General features: G+C 44.2%; 1 protein-coding gene across 7 annotated transcripts in view; it reads left to right on the top strand.

The window, feature by feature from the left end:
- The window catches only part of NUMB (NUMB endocytic adaptor protein), a 92,868-nt gene extending 79,249 nt beyond the window's left edge, over positions 1–13,619 (top strand). For 5 of the 7 annotated variants that reach the window (XM_048484180.1, XM_048484182.1, XM_048484183.1 and 2 more), the window contains 4 exons: positions 2,170–2,466; positions 7,300–7,449; positions 9,528–9,683; positions 11,703–13,619. In XM_048484180.1, the coding sequence (XP_048340137.1) occupies positions 2,170–2,466; positions 7,300–7,449; positions 9,528–9,683; positions 11,703–12,412 (1,313 nt within the window). In that variant the 3' untranslated portion in view covers positions 12,413–13,619. The remainder of the gene's footprint in view (positions 1–2,169; positions 2,467–7,299; positions 7,450–9,527; positions 9,684–11,702) is intronic. The other 2 variants (XM_048484185.1, XM_048484184.1) reach the window with 1 other exon arrangement.
- Positions 13,620–14,109: the final 490 nt, after the last annotated feature.

Genomic DNA, 14,109 nt, shown 5'->3' with positions numbered 1-14,109 from the left:
GTCTTTCAGAAAAACTGATAATTTTAGTTTTCCTGCATTTTATGCAAGTTTAAAGGCAAGTCTTGGAGCTGACCATCTAGAATACTTCTGAACAACATGTCGATGCTGTTGCTCTTTGCATATTTAAGTGTATAGCTAAAGCAGCTGTGGTAGAACACATAGCTGTCTAATGGGAGAGTTTGGGGAGCCATTGTTTATCATTATTTTGATACATATTAAATTTTGAATATGTATCAAAATAGAGCATTTTCCAGCTGAATGTTAGCATCCTGAAGTTCAGCATCTCTGTCATTCTTCACATGCATGCTGATGTGTACCACAGTGTAAATTTAATAATTATGAACTGCCAGAATGTATGTGGTCACATTCAGCATTGAAGGAAAATGATGGTGCACACCTTGGAATTGCTGAAGGGTTTTGCTGATGATTATCCTAACAGAAGCAGTGAACCTAAAGAGAGAAATGGACTGCAATTAATTAAATTTACAGGTGACACAAAATTAGGCGGGGTAGCTAATTCCCCAAAGGAGTGTCAGAATTCAAAATAGAGATATGGGCCAAAACTAACAAAATGAATTTCAACAGAGATGAATGTAAGATATTACACTTAGGCAGAAAAAATGAAATGCACACATATAAGATGAGTGACACCTGGCTTGACAACAGTACAAGTGAAAGGGATCTGGGAGTCTTAGTAGACCACAAACTGAACATGAGTCAGCATTGTGATGCAACAGCCAAGAAAGCCAATGCAAATCTGGGCTGCATCAATAGGAGTTTAGTGCCTAGATCGAGGGATGTAACAGTACCATCCTGTTCTGCATTTGTTAGACCTCATCTGGAATACTGTGTCCAGTTCTGGGCACCGCAATTCAAGAAGTATATTGACTAGCTGGAACAGGTCCAGAGGAGGGTGACCAAAATGGTCAAAAGGTCTGGATTCCATGCCCTTTGAGGAGTGACCAGGAGCTAGGTATGTTTAGCCTGGAGAAGAGAAGGTTAAGGGGTGACATAATAGCCATGTTGAAATGTTTGAAGGGATGTCATGTTGAAGAGTGTAACAGACTTCCCTCTGTGATACACCTCTGAAGATACCAGCCACAGATGCAGGTGAAACATTAGGAAGATCCACCAGACCACAGCCACACAGCCCGGAAAACCCACCAGAACCAGGGAGCAAGCTTGTTTTCTTCTTCTCCAGAGACTAGGACAAGGAGTAATTGATTCACAGTACAGGAAAAGAGATTCCACCTAAAAATTAGGAAGAGCTTCCTGACAGCAAGGGCTATTTGACAGTGGAATACATGGCTTTGGAGTGCAGTGGAATCTCCTCCTTTGGAGGTTTTTAAACAGAGGCTGGATGGCCATCTGTCAGGATTGCTTTGATTGTGTATTCCTGCGTGGCAGGGGGTTGAATTTGATGACCCTTGTGGTCTCTTCCAACTCTATGATTCTAACTCTTCAACTATAGATCAGTCTGTTTCTGTTTGCCCAGTGCCTTAAGCATGCATACTGAGTCTGAAACTAACTCTCTGAATTCATAGGCCAAGAAAGCAATTTTGTTGATCATAACGAACTCTTAAAAGTTCTTGCAAATGGCTTTTAACAGAAAAAGTTTGGATCATCAATCTGCAATAACAGAGATCTACTTTGGTTGTTTGAACAGTTGCCAGAGTTAATGGATGCTACAGAGGTGGATTTAATCTGCATAATAGATCAATTGTAAAGTGTGGACTGGGCCATAGCTGTGGTAGGTCACCTGCTTGCCACGCAGAAGGTCCCAGGTTTAATCCTCTGCATCTCCCATTAAAAGGATCAGGTATCAGACCCTGGAGCCCTGAAAAGTTGCTTCCAGTCAGAGTAATCAGTACTTGACCTTGATAGACCAGTGATCTGATTACTATAAAGCGCCTCCATGTGTTCTTCTGTATAACCAATCATGTTTGTAGTAAGGCATAAGCAGGCAGCGACAACATTTTAATTGTACTAGCTATGCATCAACTGCAATTCCCTTAGGAAATTAGTGAGCATTTTACATCAGTTAACGTTATTGAATGATTTCTAACACAATGCAGGTTATATTCTAAAGATTACAGTGAACTTGCCCATTCAGAAAGGTTCTTTAACAAATAGCACTTTTTCACATACATCTTTTTTCCCACCATATAGTTGAAATGGATGTGAAAACAGCTGGTTTAAGCGCATCTGGCAATACAGTCCCATCTCCAAGTTCCCCCACCTCTCCTACTGCTGATGTTGCAGCATCTGTGGATAAAGAGTCAAATAACCCTCATGCTATTCCACGAAGACATGCTCCGATGGAGCAACTTGCTAGACAAGGCTCCTTCAGAGGCTTCCCTGCACTTAGCCAGAAGATGTCCCCATTTAAGCGCCAGCTTTCTTTGCGAATAAATGAGTTGCCTTCAACGGTGCAAAGGAAGACAGACTTTCCCATGAAAAACTCAGGTGAGGCAAAATTGAATTCTCTGTTTAAATGTTCATTGTGGCATAGAGTGCACTGTGTTGACTCGAACTCTGTATATGGAAGAGTGCTTCAGAGAGAAGTTGATGTGATATTTTCTCTTGAAAGTAGGACAACCCTGAGGTACTTCCCCAAACACAATTCCTGAAGGCAGGAAATGGACTGTTTTGGTTTCCAGAGAGTACCCACCATCCTCTGTTCCGTGTCTTGCCTCCAGAGCTTCAAGGTTCTTGGTTGAGCTCTTAGATGTTTTTTTCCTTTGCGAGCCTTCATTTCATTGATCAGTCTACTTTTCTACTTCCCTGCTCTTAAAAAAAGAGAGAGGGGGGAGGGGGAGGGAAGGAGAGAGGGGCAGGCTGCACCAAAAGGGGGATGCTGAACTGCTGGCTGCACAGAGACGTATTTGACCGTCAGGGCTGGAGTGAGGGAGAACTGCACCCAGGGCATGCGTGCGCATTGTGCCTCTGCCATGCCTGCCACACCCCTCCAAGCCCCTACCACGCCCCCACACTGGCGTGCACCTGGTGCATTGTGACCCCCGCCTTCTTGGCGCTACACCACTGTCAACTGTGTCCCCACACCAGGCAAGGCTACCCAGGAGGGGAAGCCTGAAGAAATACCACATTCCAGAGGCCCTCTGGTCCAGTTTTGATTGGCCCAGCCAGACGAGCATCATGATGCTGCCCAGCCATGCATACGCCAGGACTGAGGCCTGACCACTATAATCATGTGAACCTGATACTAGTTCTCCACAGTGGAAGACTTCAAAGAAAGCTAAGGAGAAGGTTGGCCTGAAAAGGATGACCTCAAAAGATGAAGAACAAGCCTCCTGGTTGTGCCGCAGTCGCAGTGCCTGCAAAGCCATGTGCTGAGAAAAAAAATGTTAGCAACCAGGCCTGCAGCCATGACTCTGAGGGAAGAAAAGGCACAAGCCTTATTCTTACATTGGTAGAAAATTGGTTGTCCCTCTGCTGTTCCCACAGAACAGACTTCTTCAGGCAGGATAAAAACATATAAACAAATAAATAAGGTAGCTGCCAGAGGTGGGAAAAATTTTGGAAGGTCAGGTTCTAGAGGAACCCAGAAGTCTGACAGTGTGGGGGGCACCCCAGGGACCAGCAACAGTATTGAAGAAGCTGCCAAACCAACGCACACCACCAGCTGCCTGACTGCACCTGAAAGGAGTCTCCTAACTGCATTACTGTCCTGGCCAGAAACCTTAGACATCAAACGCCCTTTAAAATTCAGGTGAACAAAAAGGGCCGGGCCTCCTGAAAGTTTCTAAGGTAGCACCCAAGTCTCACGTGCTCAGGGGGATTGCTTCAAGAATTGGCACACCCACAGATCGTGGTAATGCCAGGTGGTATGCTCAACGTGAAGAAACCCAAAACGTGGCAGCTTCAATCCCAGCTGGGACATGAGGACAGGTGGGCAAGAGAGAGTCCTCTAGCTATGCAAGTCCTAGGCCACGGAGGGCCACAGAAGGTCACTGCTAGCAACTAACCTTAACTCAGCAATAATCTAACAGCCCACAACACTGGAGACCCACATGATTGGGACATGCCACATTGGATCCCTGCATTTCCCTTCCAATACAGGCCTGAGCCATCAAGTCCCAGCAGGGGCAGGTATGAGTCTGCAGAGTTAAAGGACTGGGGTATCCAGTGCCAATCCAGTGTCCACCTTGTGTGTAATACCTTTTACTAGTAATGTCAGGGCTGGCAAAGCAATGGTTAAACATCCACATAGAAGAGCACTAACCGTAATGGTACAGTAATGCAACTTGCCTGACCTAGCGGAGTGGCCTTGCCTTCTCCCGTCACATTGAGGATTTGATCAGGTGCCTGTATGAACACATGTAAGTTAGAAAAGGATACACAAAAAGGCAGTAGGTTATTACTGCAGTGCTAACCTGAGAAAACATAACACAAACTTCTAGAAAATCAAATCTCAGCTTCTAGTCACCTTTTTTGTTATGCACTGTTTCTCCAAGAGTGTGTTAGACTATGTCTGTGCAATGTAACTGAATAGCTCCCTGATGGTGTTCCAGATTGGTTGCTATTGCTTCCTTGAGAATAGCATGGTAACCTCTCACTAGCAAATGCTTCAAATTACCATGCTGCTTTTGATCCTGATGCAACGTATGCTGTTGTGTGTGCAGCGCAAATGCATCTTGATTTATCTCAGCTTTAAAACCTTGTTGGTGTTCCCTGTAATCTTTGAGCTTGGCACTTACTTTAAGATATCAGCAAACAAAGGGGTTTATGTAAGTGATTCAAAAGCCATGTTTTTAAATGGTATGCAATGTATAAATTGAGGTTGCAATCCCATATCATAGTGTAAGTAATTGCCATTAATTTCTGTGGGATCAGTATGCTAGCTACCAAACACTGGGTTTCCTTTGCTCTAAAAAGTCAGTATCAAATAAAGTTATTTGAGACTTAACAGTCTCCTGGCCTATTCTATCGACATGGAGGGTCGTCTGAGTTATTATCCTGTTCCTATGCCTTTCCAAAACTATCCCAAAGCAGCATGACCTGTCATGTGTGCAGTGGCATGTACTTTAACCAAGGCCATAAATTTCTATGACCCTTATTGACCCATGACATCAAAAAGATCACATCCAAGAGTCTCCAATTAAACTCTGGTCACCTTCATATAAAATTAAAAGTAGCCCCCTGTGCCACCATCTGGGTGTTACTGATCCAAGGGATGAAGTTGCATTCCGACATTTACTAGGTACGCTGCATTCACAGGCTGGTTTGCCATCATCTACGCACTCTTCCCCCAGCATCAACTGTTATGTCAGTTGGCAATGAAACGTAACGAAACTGGAGGAAAACCTTCTACTGACAAGGCAGATTTTGGTCAGTTTTGCTCAATACCGGAAAACCTCCATAAACATTCCACCAGCACATAAAAAACTAATATTGCATTAGCAGCACTTGCACACGTCCTCACCCCAAAACCAATCCAGTCTAGCTATTCAGCATTCCATACAGTCTGATTCCACATCTGATCCCCACTATCTCTGGGGAGGGTTGATCCCACTGAAGATGATCCCACTGAAGAACAGTGTGCTGGCAGGCCCCTGTCCTTGTTTAAAGCAGAAGCCTTGCCAAAGCAAGCTCCCGTTCCTTTCCTCTGAAGTCCAGGCAGTCTGACCAGTGAGTAGGAAGGGGGGGGGGGTGTTGTGCACCAAGTCCGTTCCTCACTGTTTAAAGCCACTGATGGCTTTATGCAGTGAAGGGACCATGCAAGCACACCGCCAGGTGCCCCCCCTCCACTTGCTCCTTACCACCCTGTAACCAAACCATGTCAAGCAAGCCTTTAAGGGCTGTCATAGGAGCACGTGGAAGCAGCAAGTAGGCAAAGAAAGTGGCAAGGTGCAGATTGGGAGTATGTGGAGGCAACAAGCTGGAAAGGTAATGATCTCCAAAGGAGCCTACTCCCCACCATTCAAAGCCACTGCCATGTGGTGCCCAAAAACCCATGGAGCCACTGCTAGGCCATCCAGGGTGAAGCCTAGCTTGGCCCAACTTTGGACAGTCCCCCAGTACCACTGAGGGCCTTGTGACGACAGGCCCCTGAAACAGGAATCCCCTCACCTCTGCTCTCGCACGCCACCACCTCCAAGCTGGGGAATCTGCTGTCACCCAGAAAATACGAAGGGCCCCCCAGCAGTGTCAATGCAGAACTACAAAGAAAAAGCACCGTTGAATAGAAGTGCAGCTGACAAAGATCCCTTGAAGAGGAGCGGAGAGGTGTCGGCACTCGCACACTCTCCACCTAAACATTGACAAAGAACAGTGAGCACAGAGAAGAAGTGGAGGCACCACCTCAGCCATTTATGATCATGGATTCTGGGCTCTGCCCCTCCCAGCCAACCTTTAATGGTCTGGCCCTCTAGGTGCTATGTGGCCAGCACCGAGGTGGCCCTCGGCTTCCCTGCTCCCAGGCTGCAACGGTGGTGTGAGGTAAGTCCTGCACCACACTTTGTTGTTTGAGACTATCTTTTGCACTTTTTTTCCTGTGCAGCATTCTCTTTGTGAATCCCTTCTGCTATAGAGGCAAAGTTTGTTTCTGATAAGGCACATTCTGTGATGGGTTACTCTAGCTGCTGAAGTCTCCAAACTGAGATTAGTGGGCACTCCCTCCCAACTGGAGAATGAAAGAACAGACTTCCCTGCCCCCAGGGATTGTGAATGGGAAGAATATCCAGTTGTCAGAGGGTCCTCCTCTTCCTCCTGTAAAAGGAACCTTCACAATATGGCCAATGTTCCGTTCTCTACCCTTTGTCCCTTTCCCGTTGTAATGCAACAAAGACCTTGATTTTTCTACCTTTGTACTTACTGTTATTTACCTCTGCTCTCAAGTTAACTCTTTATAACTTGTAGAGATAGTCTTTTTAATCTGCTGGAACAAAAGCACAATGTCTCGTGGCACCTTAGATTTACAGATTGCTTAACACAGCTCTGTGGTTCATAGTGTCTGATGAAGAGGGCTCTAGCCCATGAAAGCTTATGCTACAATAGTAAAACCTGTTCTTTATGCATGTGGAGATTGTCAAGTTTGTGCAGTTGATCTTAAAACATGCTGGGGGCGGGGCAATGGGATAAAATGCCTGAGCTAAGCCAGTCATATCTTGATTCCTGTTTTCCAGAGTTCTCTAGAGCTCTCTGCTTGATCCTCCCCATGGATTGATGGGATAGAAAATACAGTCTTACATAATTGATCACAGTGCAGTGGGGGAGGGGGAATGTGGGGACTTGAGCCCTCTGTTTGTCTTCATAGCTGTGTCATTTGTGCTTTTTCAGTTCCTGAAGTCGAAGGGGAAGCAGATAGCATTAGTTCCCTCTGCTCCCAGATTACGAATGCATTTAGCACACCATCCGAGGATCCTTTCTCCTCCGCCCCCATGACAAAGCCGGTCACTGCTGTTGCGCCACAGTCTCCAGCTGTTCAAGGTATGTCCTCTCTCCACTTGAGCGTTTGTGGTGCTTGCTATGTATGCTACATATGCCGTGCTGCTTTCTTTGTGCTGTAATGGCTTTTGTGTCTCAGATTGTCTTGCAGCCCTTTCATTTGCATTTGAAGTCATTCTGTATTACTCATTTATTGTTTTCAGGAGGGTAACATCTGGGAAAATCTCAGACAGGAGAACCTGCTCAAACTGTTCAACTGCAAACTAATGTCATAAAAGGAAGCTCAATAAAAAGGCCCCAGATATTGTATGCTGATAAGCAAAATACTACTGTCACATTTTATTAAAATATGAAATTGCTGCCTCTCATGCTGAATGTTTGCAGTGACTCTTGTGCTGTGCCAGAGGGAAGGAAATAGGGTTCTCAGGATTCCACTCTTGTCTTTTTTGGTTTGACTCATCCCTAAATTAGAGGCAACACAGAGCCATCAGATTTTGAAGCTATAGCTAACTTGATCCTTTTAGCTCAGGAATGATTCCCATGGTTTTGGGGCAAAGGCAGAATCTGATTAAACTGTTCTCATTAAACAGAATACCTTAAAGATCAAAGGAGGGATGTAATGGCTGTGCTGTGCTTGGCCGTGTCCCGTAAGAAATGCACCAGGCTCCCCTTTGAAGTCTCAAACAGTGTGGTGTAGTAGCTAAGAGTGTTGGATTAGTATCTGAAGACCCAAGTTCAAGTTCCCACTCATGCCATGGAAGCTGGCTGGGTGAGTTTGGGCCAGTTACTCTCAGCGTAACTTGCCTCACAGGGCTATTGTGAGGATAAAATAGAGGAAAAGAGAATGTTGTAAAGCTGCCTTGGGTCCCCATTGGAGAGACAGGTAGGGTACAAATGAAATTAATAAATAATATTTTATTTAAAGGTCGCTAGCCCTATCTCCCTTCAAATCTGAGATTAGGGTTAAGGACTGAAGAGGCATAATGTAGACTTAAATGGCAGACCCTCTTAATATAGAAATTATAGAAATATAATTTCTATATAGAATATAGAAATTATAGAATATAGAATATAGAATATAGAATAAAGAAATATAGAATAAAGAAAATTCACTTTACAGAACCAAAGGGCTGAGTCAAGCATCATCACCTCTCACTACAGAATGATAAAGTTGCCAATGAGATTATCAATTTGAGTCAGGGATAAATGCTGTTCTGAATGTCCAGCCAGCAAAGAAGGTGAAGAGAGGACTCCAACCACACAACAATGTATTTTCTTCTTTACACAGTAACCACACACATTTACCTTCTCGATGAGAGGATCGAGGTTGGAGGGGATGATTTATTGGCAAATTTAACTTGAGAATCTCCCAGTATACTAATTAAAGCTCTGGTTATTAGTAGTTTACCAGCACTTTCATTGGCACAGTTCTGAACCCTCTTGCACAACGTTAAGCGCTGCTGTGTTGTTTTAAGAGTGAAGGATGTAGGTGAGCTAAATCAATGAAAGGCTTTTGGTTTGCTATCCCCTAGAGAGCAACTGATGCACCGTACTGTGGAAATGTAAGTGTCGTAAACCCCAGAAGTCTGTTTTTACATTTTGGGATTTTGTTAGGACTCCCCACCCTTGTGCTCCCTAAAACAGATCATTTTTGGCTCTGGTCCTGAATCAAAGATGATATAACACTCCTATATTCAGGCTGCCCTCTTGATGCCCCAACATTTTACCTTTGGCTATGTGGATATTTTCATCTGCTGCACATAATCGCTGCATAATTGGCTCTGAATTTTCATTGTTCCAAAAATAGTACAACTTTCTTGGTTAGAACAGGGAGAACTAATCCAGCTGCAATCTAAATCTAAAACATGGAGATTGCCTTATTAGCATTCTGCTACAATATCTGTGAAAAATCACTGTGTTTTCTTACTACAGAGCTAGCAGAAAATTAACTTCTTAGCCGAAAGGCACCATGGAAAAAGTCTATTGATTAACAGCGTGAAAGAGTAACTGTGTTATTGTGTATTGCATGTTGGCAGAAACCACGCATTCATTTTAATGTCCCAGTCATCTGCATGCCTTGCATGAATTAACAGCCTTGATATTGTCTGCTCCCATTTTAGTTAATGGCACTGCCTCTGCCTTCAGTGTGCTTGCTGCTAAGCCAGTTCAAACTACTGTAGTATCCACAGCAATACCAGTTCGTGAAACCAATCCCTGGGCTCAGGCCCCTGTTGCTCCGGCTGCTGCTAAAACTGGAGCTGCAGCCACACTTTCTGGTAAGATTAGATGCAAATCCTGTATGTGGCATTTAGAGGGGTTAAATGTGTGATGCTGGGCTAGATGGGCCATCAGATATAGCAGATCAGTTTTTAGGTTATTTGTTCATGGCTTGGATCCACTCACTGCCTTCCCTAGTACTGAGGTCCCTGCCCCCAGGAAAAACAAGAGATGTGACTCAGAGGACCACATTGGAAAGAAGGCATTGGCCCCCACTTCTGTCTGCAGAAGCCCTCCAGGGCTAAACTAGCCGTACCAGGGCTAAACTGCAGCCGGGGGCATGACTGCCTCCCCACTCCACCCCCAGCCCACTTATAAAAACCAGGTAGCCAGCAGGGAGGCCGGGGGAGGGTGGGGCTCAGGGGCGTGGCCCGGACTGGCATTGCAGCAGCAGGCCAGCCCCCGGCCTCCCTGCAGGCTGGCTCCTGCCATCCCCAGGGTATGGGGAGGTCAAAAGCCAGCCTGGCCAGGGGGGTGGGAGGGTGGCAGAAGGCAGGTCAGATGGTCGCCACAACCACTCACTGCTGAGCCCCACCCCCCTACAGGCTGGCTCCTACCCTGGAGACAGCAGGACCCTGGGGATGGCAGGAGCCAGTCTGCATGGAGGCCGGGGGCATACACTGTTTTGTCATGTGGGGGCGCCCGGAGACATGGGACATGTCCCCATTAGCGATATGCCACTGACTTCAGTGGATCCACAGTTAAAAACATACTATGTTTAAAGAAGAGTTTTAATGTTAGGGAAAAACTGGACTTTATTAAAAAAACACCAGTTTTTCAAATGCAACTTCTGTTTAAAAGAAATTTTGTTAGGTTTTGAGAAATAATTCATTGTAGTATCAATACTGCTCCTGTAACAACCATTCCTTTTGGCTCTTTAAAAACATTAATTGTATGACCTTTCAGAAAACCAGAGTTAGGTTCTACCTGAGATATTGTATGAAGGCAGAAGGTGCAGAAGCTGCGGCCACTTTGATGTCCTGTATATTCTCTGCTACTGAACTGGGGCTTCTGTTTAGTTGTCGACAGCTCCCAATAGCCTTAAGCTTAAGTGGCCTTTATTAAGTTTATGGGATGGTAAGGAAATGGTATAGTAACAGATGCTCTTTCTAGTACAAAGCATCAAATTTGGTGAGGTAGATTAGGGGAAGAGGTGAAATGTGTGGGTGGGACTGAAGGCAGAATCCAGAAAGACATACTGTTGAAGTCTAAAGTAGTTCAAAGAAACTGAAATTTTAAGTGTTGAATGTTACAGAGCAATTAGAGCAATTATGCATTGCATAAAAAAGAATAAGGAAAGAGTAGAAGTGAAGGAAGGGAAAGAAGGAAAGCAACAATCAGTAAGTACAATTTCAAGTTATATATATATAGATTTTGTGAAATGTGAATTCTGATATTGAGGTTCATATATGTGGAAAAAAGTGTAGCAATATCATATATGTAGTAATCTGTGAGTTGGGCAAGCATTGGTGTGTGTTTTTCTTTCCATACCAGACAGCATATACATTTACCAACTTTGGCCTTAGTACAGTGTGGTGGCCCAATTCTCTGATCCAGTTATTAGAATTATCTTTTCTAAGTTTAAGAGTGAGGAAGATCCTGTCTAGAAGCTCTGGATGGGGTGAAGAGGAGAGCAAGAACCCATTAATAGCTTTTGTCATAACATCCATTTTCCATACATCCTGCCATTCTGTTTTGATATCCATGGTAGTTCTGATTAAATAACTGCAATTTATATTATTCCTAATATATTGTCTATTTCCATGTGGGGACCACCTCAGTTCACATTTATGCTAGTTTAATTAAAATAGTTTTCCATACTAATTTCAGTGGATGTAATGTTTGCTCATCTGCTGATACCAGTCTGAATTTAGAGATCTATGAATACCCTGAGGTAGTTGGAAGCTTAACGTTTCATCAAGATTCTCACTGGGATGTCTTTCCAAACATCAAGAATCAGTGAAGAATGAGGAGTACACTCGAGTGAAATGTGGCTTTAACAATATGTTCCTTCCCAGGTACTGAATGGAGTTCCAACTCTGGGGCCGCCTCACCAAATCTGTTCCAAGCAAACCACAGACGCACTCCCTCGGAAGCAGACCGCTGGCTGGAAGAAGTATCCAAAACTGTCCGAGCTCAGCAGCCGCAGCCACCACCGCCAGCTCCCCAGCCGCTCCTTCAGCCTCCTGTGGCAGTTTCTCAGGCAGCACCAGCTTTTCCAGTCAGCACCTTCATTGCTCCTCAGCCAGTGCCCGTTGGAGTGGTGCAGCCAATGCAGCCTGCGTTTATCCCTGCTCAGCCATATGCCGTAGCAAACGGAATGCCCTACTCAGCTCCCAGTGTACCAGTGGTTGGGATCACCCCTTCCCAAATGGTAGCCAATGTGTTTGGCACAGCCAGCCACCCTCAAGCGGCCCACTCTCATCAGTCACCCAGTCTTATAAAGCAGCAGACATTCCCTCAATATGAAACTAAAAGTGCTACTACCAGCCCTTTCTTGAAACCTCCTGCCCAGCAGCAAAATGGCTCAGCTGCTTTCAACGGTGTAGACACTGCCAGATGGCCCACGGAGGACAAGCATATACAGCCGCCCGCAGGTGCCCAGCCGGTTGATCCATTTGAGGCACAGTGGGCAGCATTGGAAAGCAAGTCAAAGCAGCGTACCAATCCCTCTCCAACTAATCCTTTCTCCAGTGAACTACAGAAGACTTTTGAAATTGAACTTTGAGCAGTCCAGTGGCTTGTGCTTTAGTCTGTCTGTTTGTGGGGGAGTTGGGCGAAGGAGGGCAAGGGGGGAGGGGACATTCAAAAAGCGCCCTCGATCATTGATGTTCCCATAGAGTCAGAGTTGGATAGAAAGAGAGAGCAGTCAAGGAGGAGACTCCCAGCTCCAGCCACATCACTATTGGGGAATTATCCAGGAAACGATCTACCCTTACTGCCTTTCTCCCTGTTTGGGAGCCTGGACTGCAAAGCAAACCTCAAAAGGGCTGAAGATGGGAACTGAGCCCTGAAGCCCTTTTCCCATAAGACCTTCGGATGACCTTATACAACGAAAAGCAAATGCCACTGTCGTTTAAGGAGTGTCAGACTTGCTGCGAGGGCCCCATTCCCTGGGGGAAAGAGGAGTTGTGAACAGGTGAGGGGAAACCATGAAAGCTGCTCTGCATATACAGCCTGTGGAAAAGGATGAGCTTCCATTTTGAGTAACACAGTGATGATTATATATAAAAGCGAAATAAAGCCAAAATCTTTATTTTTATGCATTTTAGATTATTTTAAATAGCTCTAGATACTAAAAGTTGAATGAGTTGTAAGTAATCTTGCCAAAGGTATAAAAAGGGGCTGGATGTAAAATTGTACATAAGATTGATTTATCGCTGATTGTTATGATCAGTAATATGGGAGGAGGTTTGGGAGGTGACTTCCTAGCTTGTTCTTCTGTGTTCATTGTAAGTAGCATATTGCAAATACAATCATGACCAATAAAAAAACACACATTGTAGAGTAGTTTAAGAGCAGTATTGTCTTGGTTTGAAAACAATTGGTAAATTTTATCTTTTTTTAAGGAATCAAGCTAGGTCATGCTAGACTACATATAGGTTCTTCCACGTACTGCTGCAGTTTCATTGTTCTTATAGTACTGTGACAGTTTACTGTAACCATCTCTACCATCAGGTCTACTGAGGAACCCATTTTATGTACTTCAATAGATTTTAATTTTTTTTAAAAAAAACCTTATTTTCCCACTGTTCTATGTGAAAGTTAGTTGTTAGATTATAGCTATTCCATGTTTTCCTCTGATGAATCATGAACTCCACCTCATTTTTAATTTTACTTTTAAAACTTGGCCTTACAAGCAAATGTAAGTTATATATATTTGTACTGATGATTTATAATCGGCTTTAACAGAAATAAATGTTGGTAGTACATGACGTGGCTCTCTGAGCAGCTTTCCTTTCTTATAGTCCCTGTGCTTCTTTGAACTTGGTAGATTTGGGAAATGCTTAACTTATCAAAGCCTAAATACGTTTGCTCTTAAAAATTGATTATTGACAGCAAAAGCTCTGACTATCAGGTGCTATCTGAGGGGTCTATGCACAGGTATACATGCACACTACCAACAGTCAAGATGGAGAAATCATACTGAAAGAAAGGTGAAACGTATTTTACATATTATTTTCCTTCTGGGGGAAAGTGTATCAATAATGTGATATAAATGGCAGTTGGGTAATTAGCAGATGCAGTGAGCAAAGGCTGAATACAAACTCTGATGTATTTATTTCAGTTGTTTTAATTGGCCAATAGATTACCATTCATAATCCCAAGACCTACCGGTATATAGAGAAATCTTAATAGTTCATGCCTTAAGCAGTAGTGCTTCAAACTCCAAGAGTGGCATAACTTAGCTGTATTTAGTGTGGA

Source organism: Sphaerodactylus townsendi, linkage group LG02 (assembly GCF_021028975.2).
Source record: "Sphaerodactylus townsendi isolate TG3544 linkage group LG02, MPM_Stown_v2.3, whole genome shotgun sequence".
NCBI lineage: Eukaryota > Metazoa > Chordata > Lepidosauria > Squamata > Sphaerodactylidae > Sphaerodactylus > Sphaerodactylus townsendi.
The sequence above is the reverse complement of the archived record's forward strand: the minus strand, read 5'-3'. Positions and strand labels throughout refer to the sequence as shown.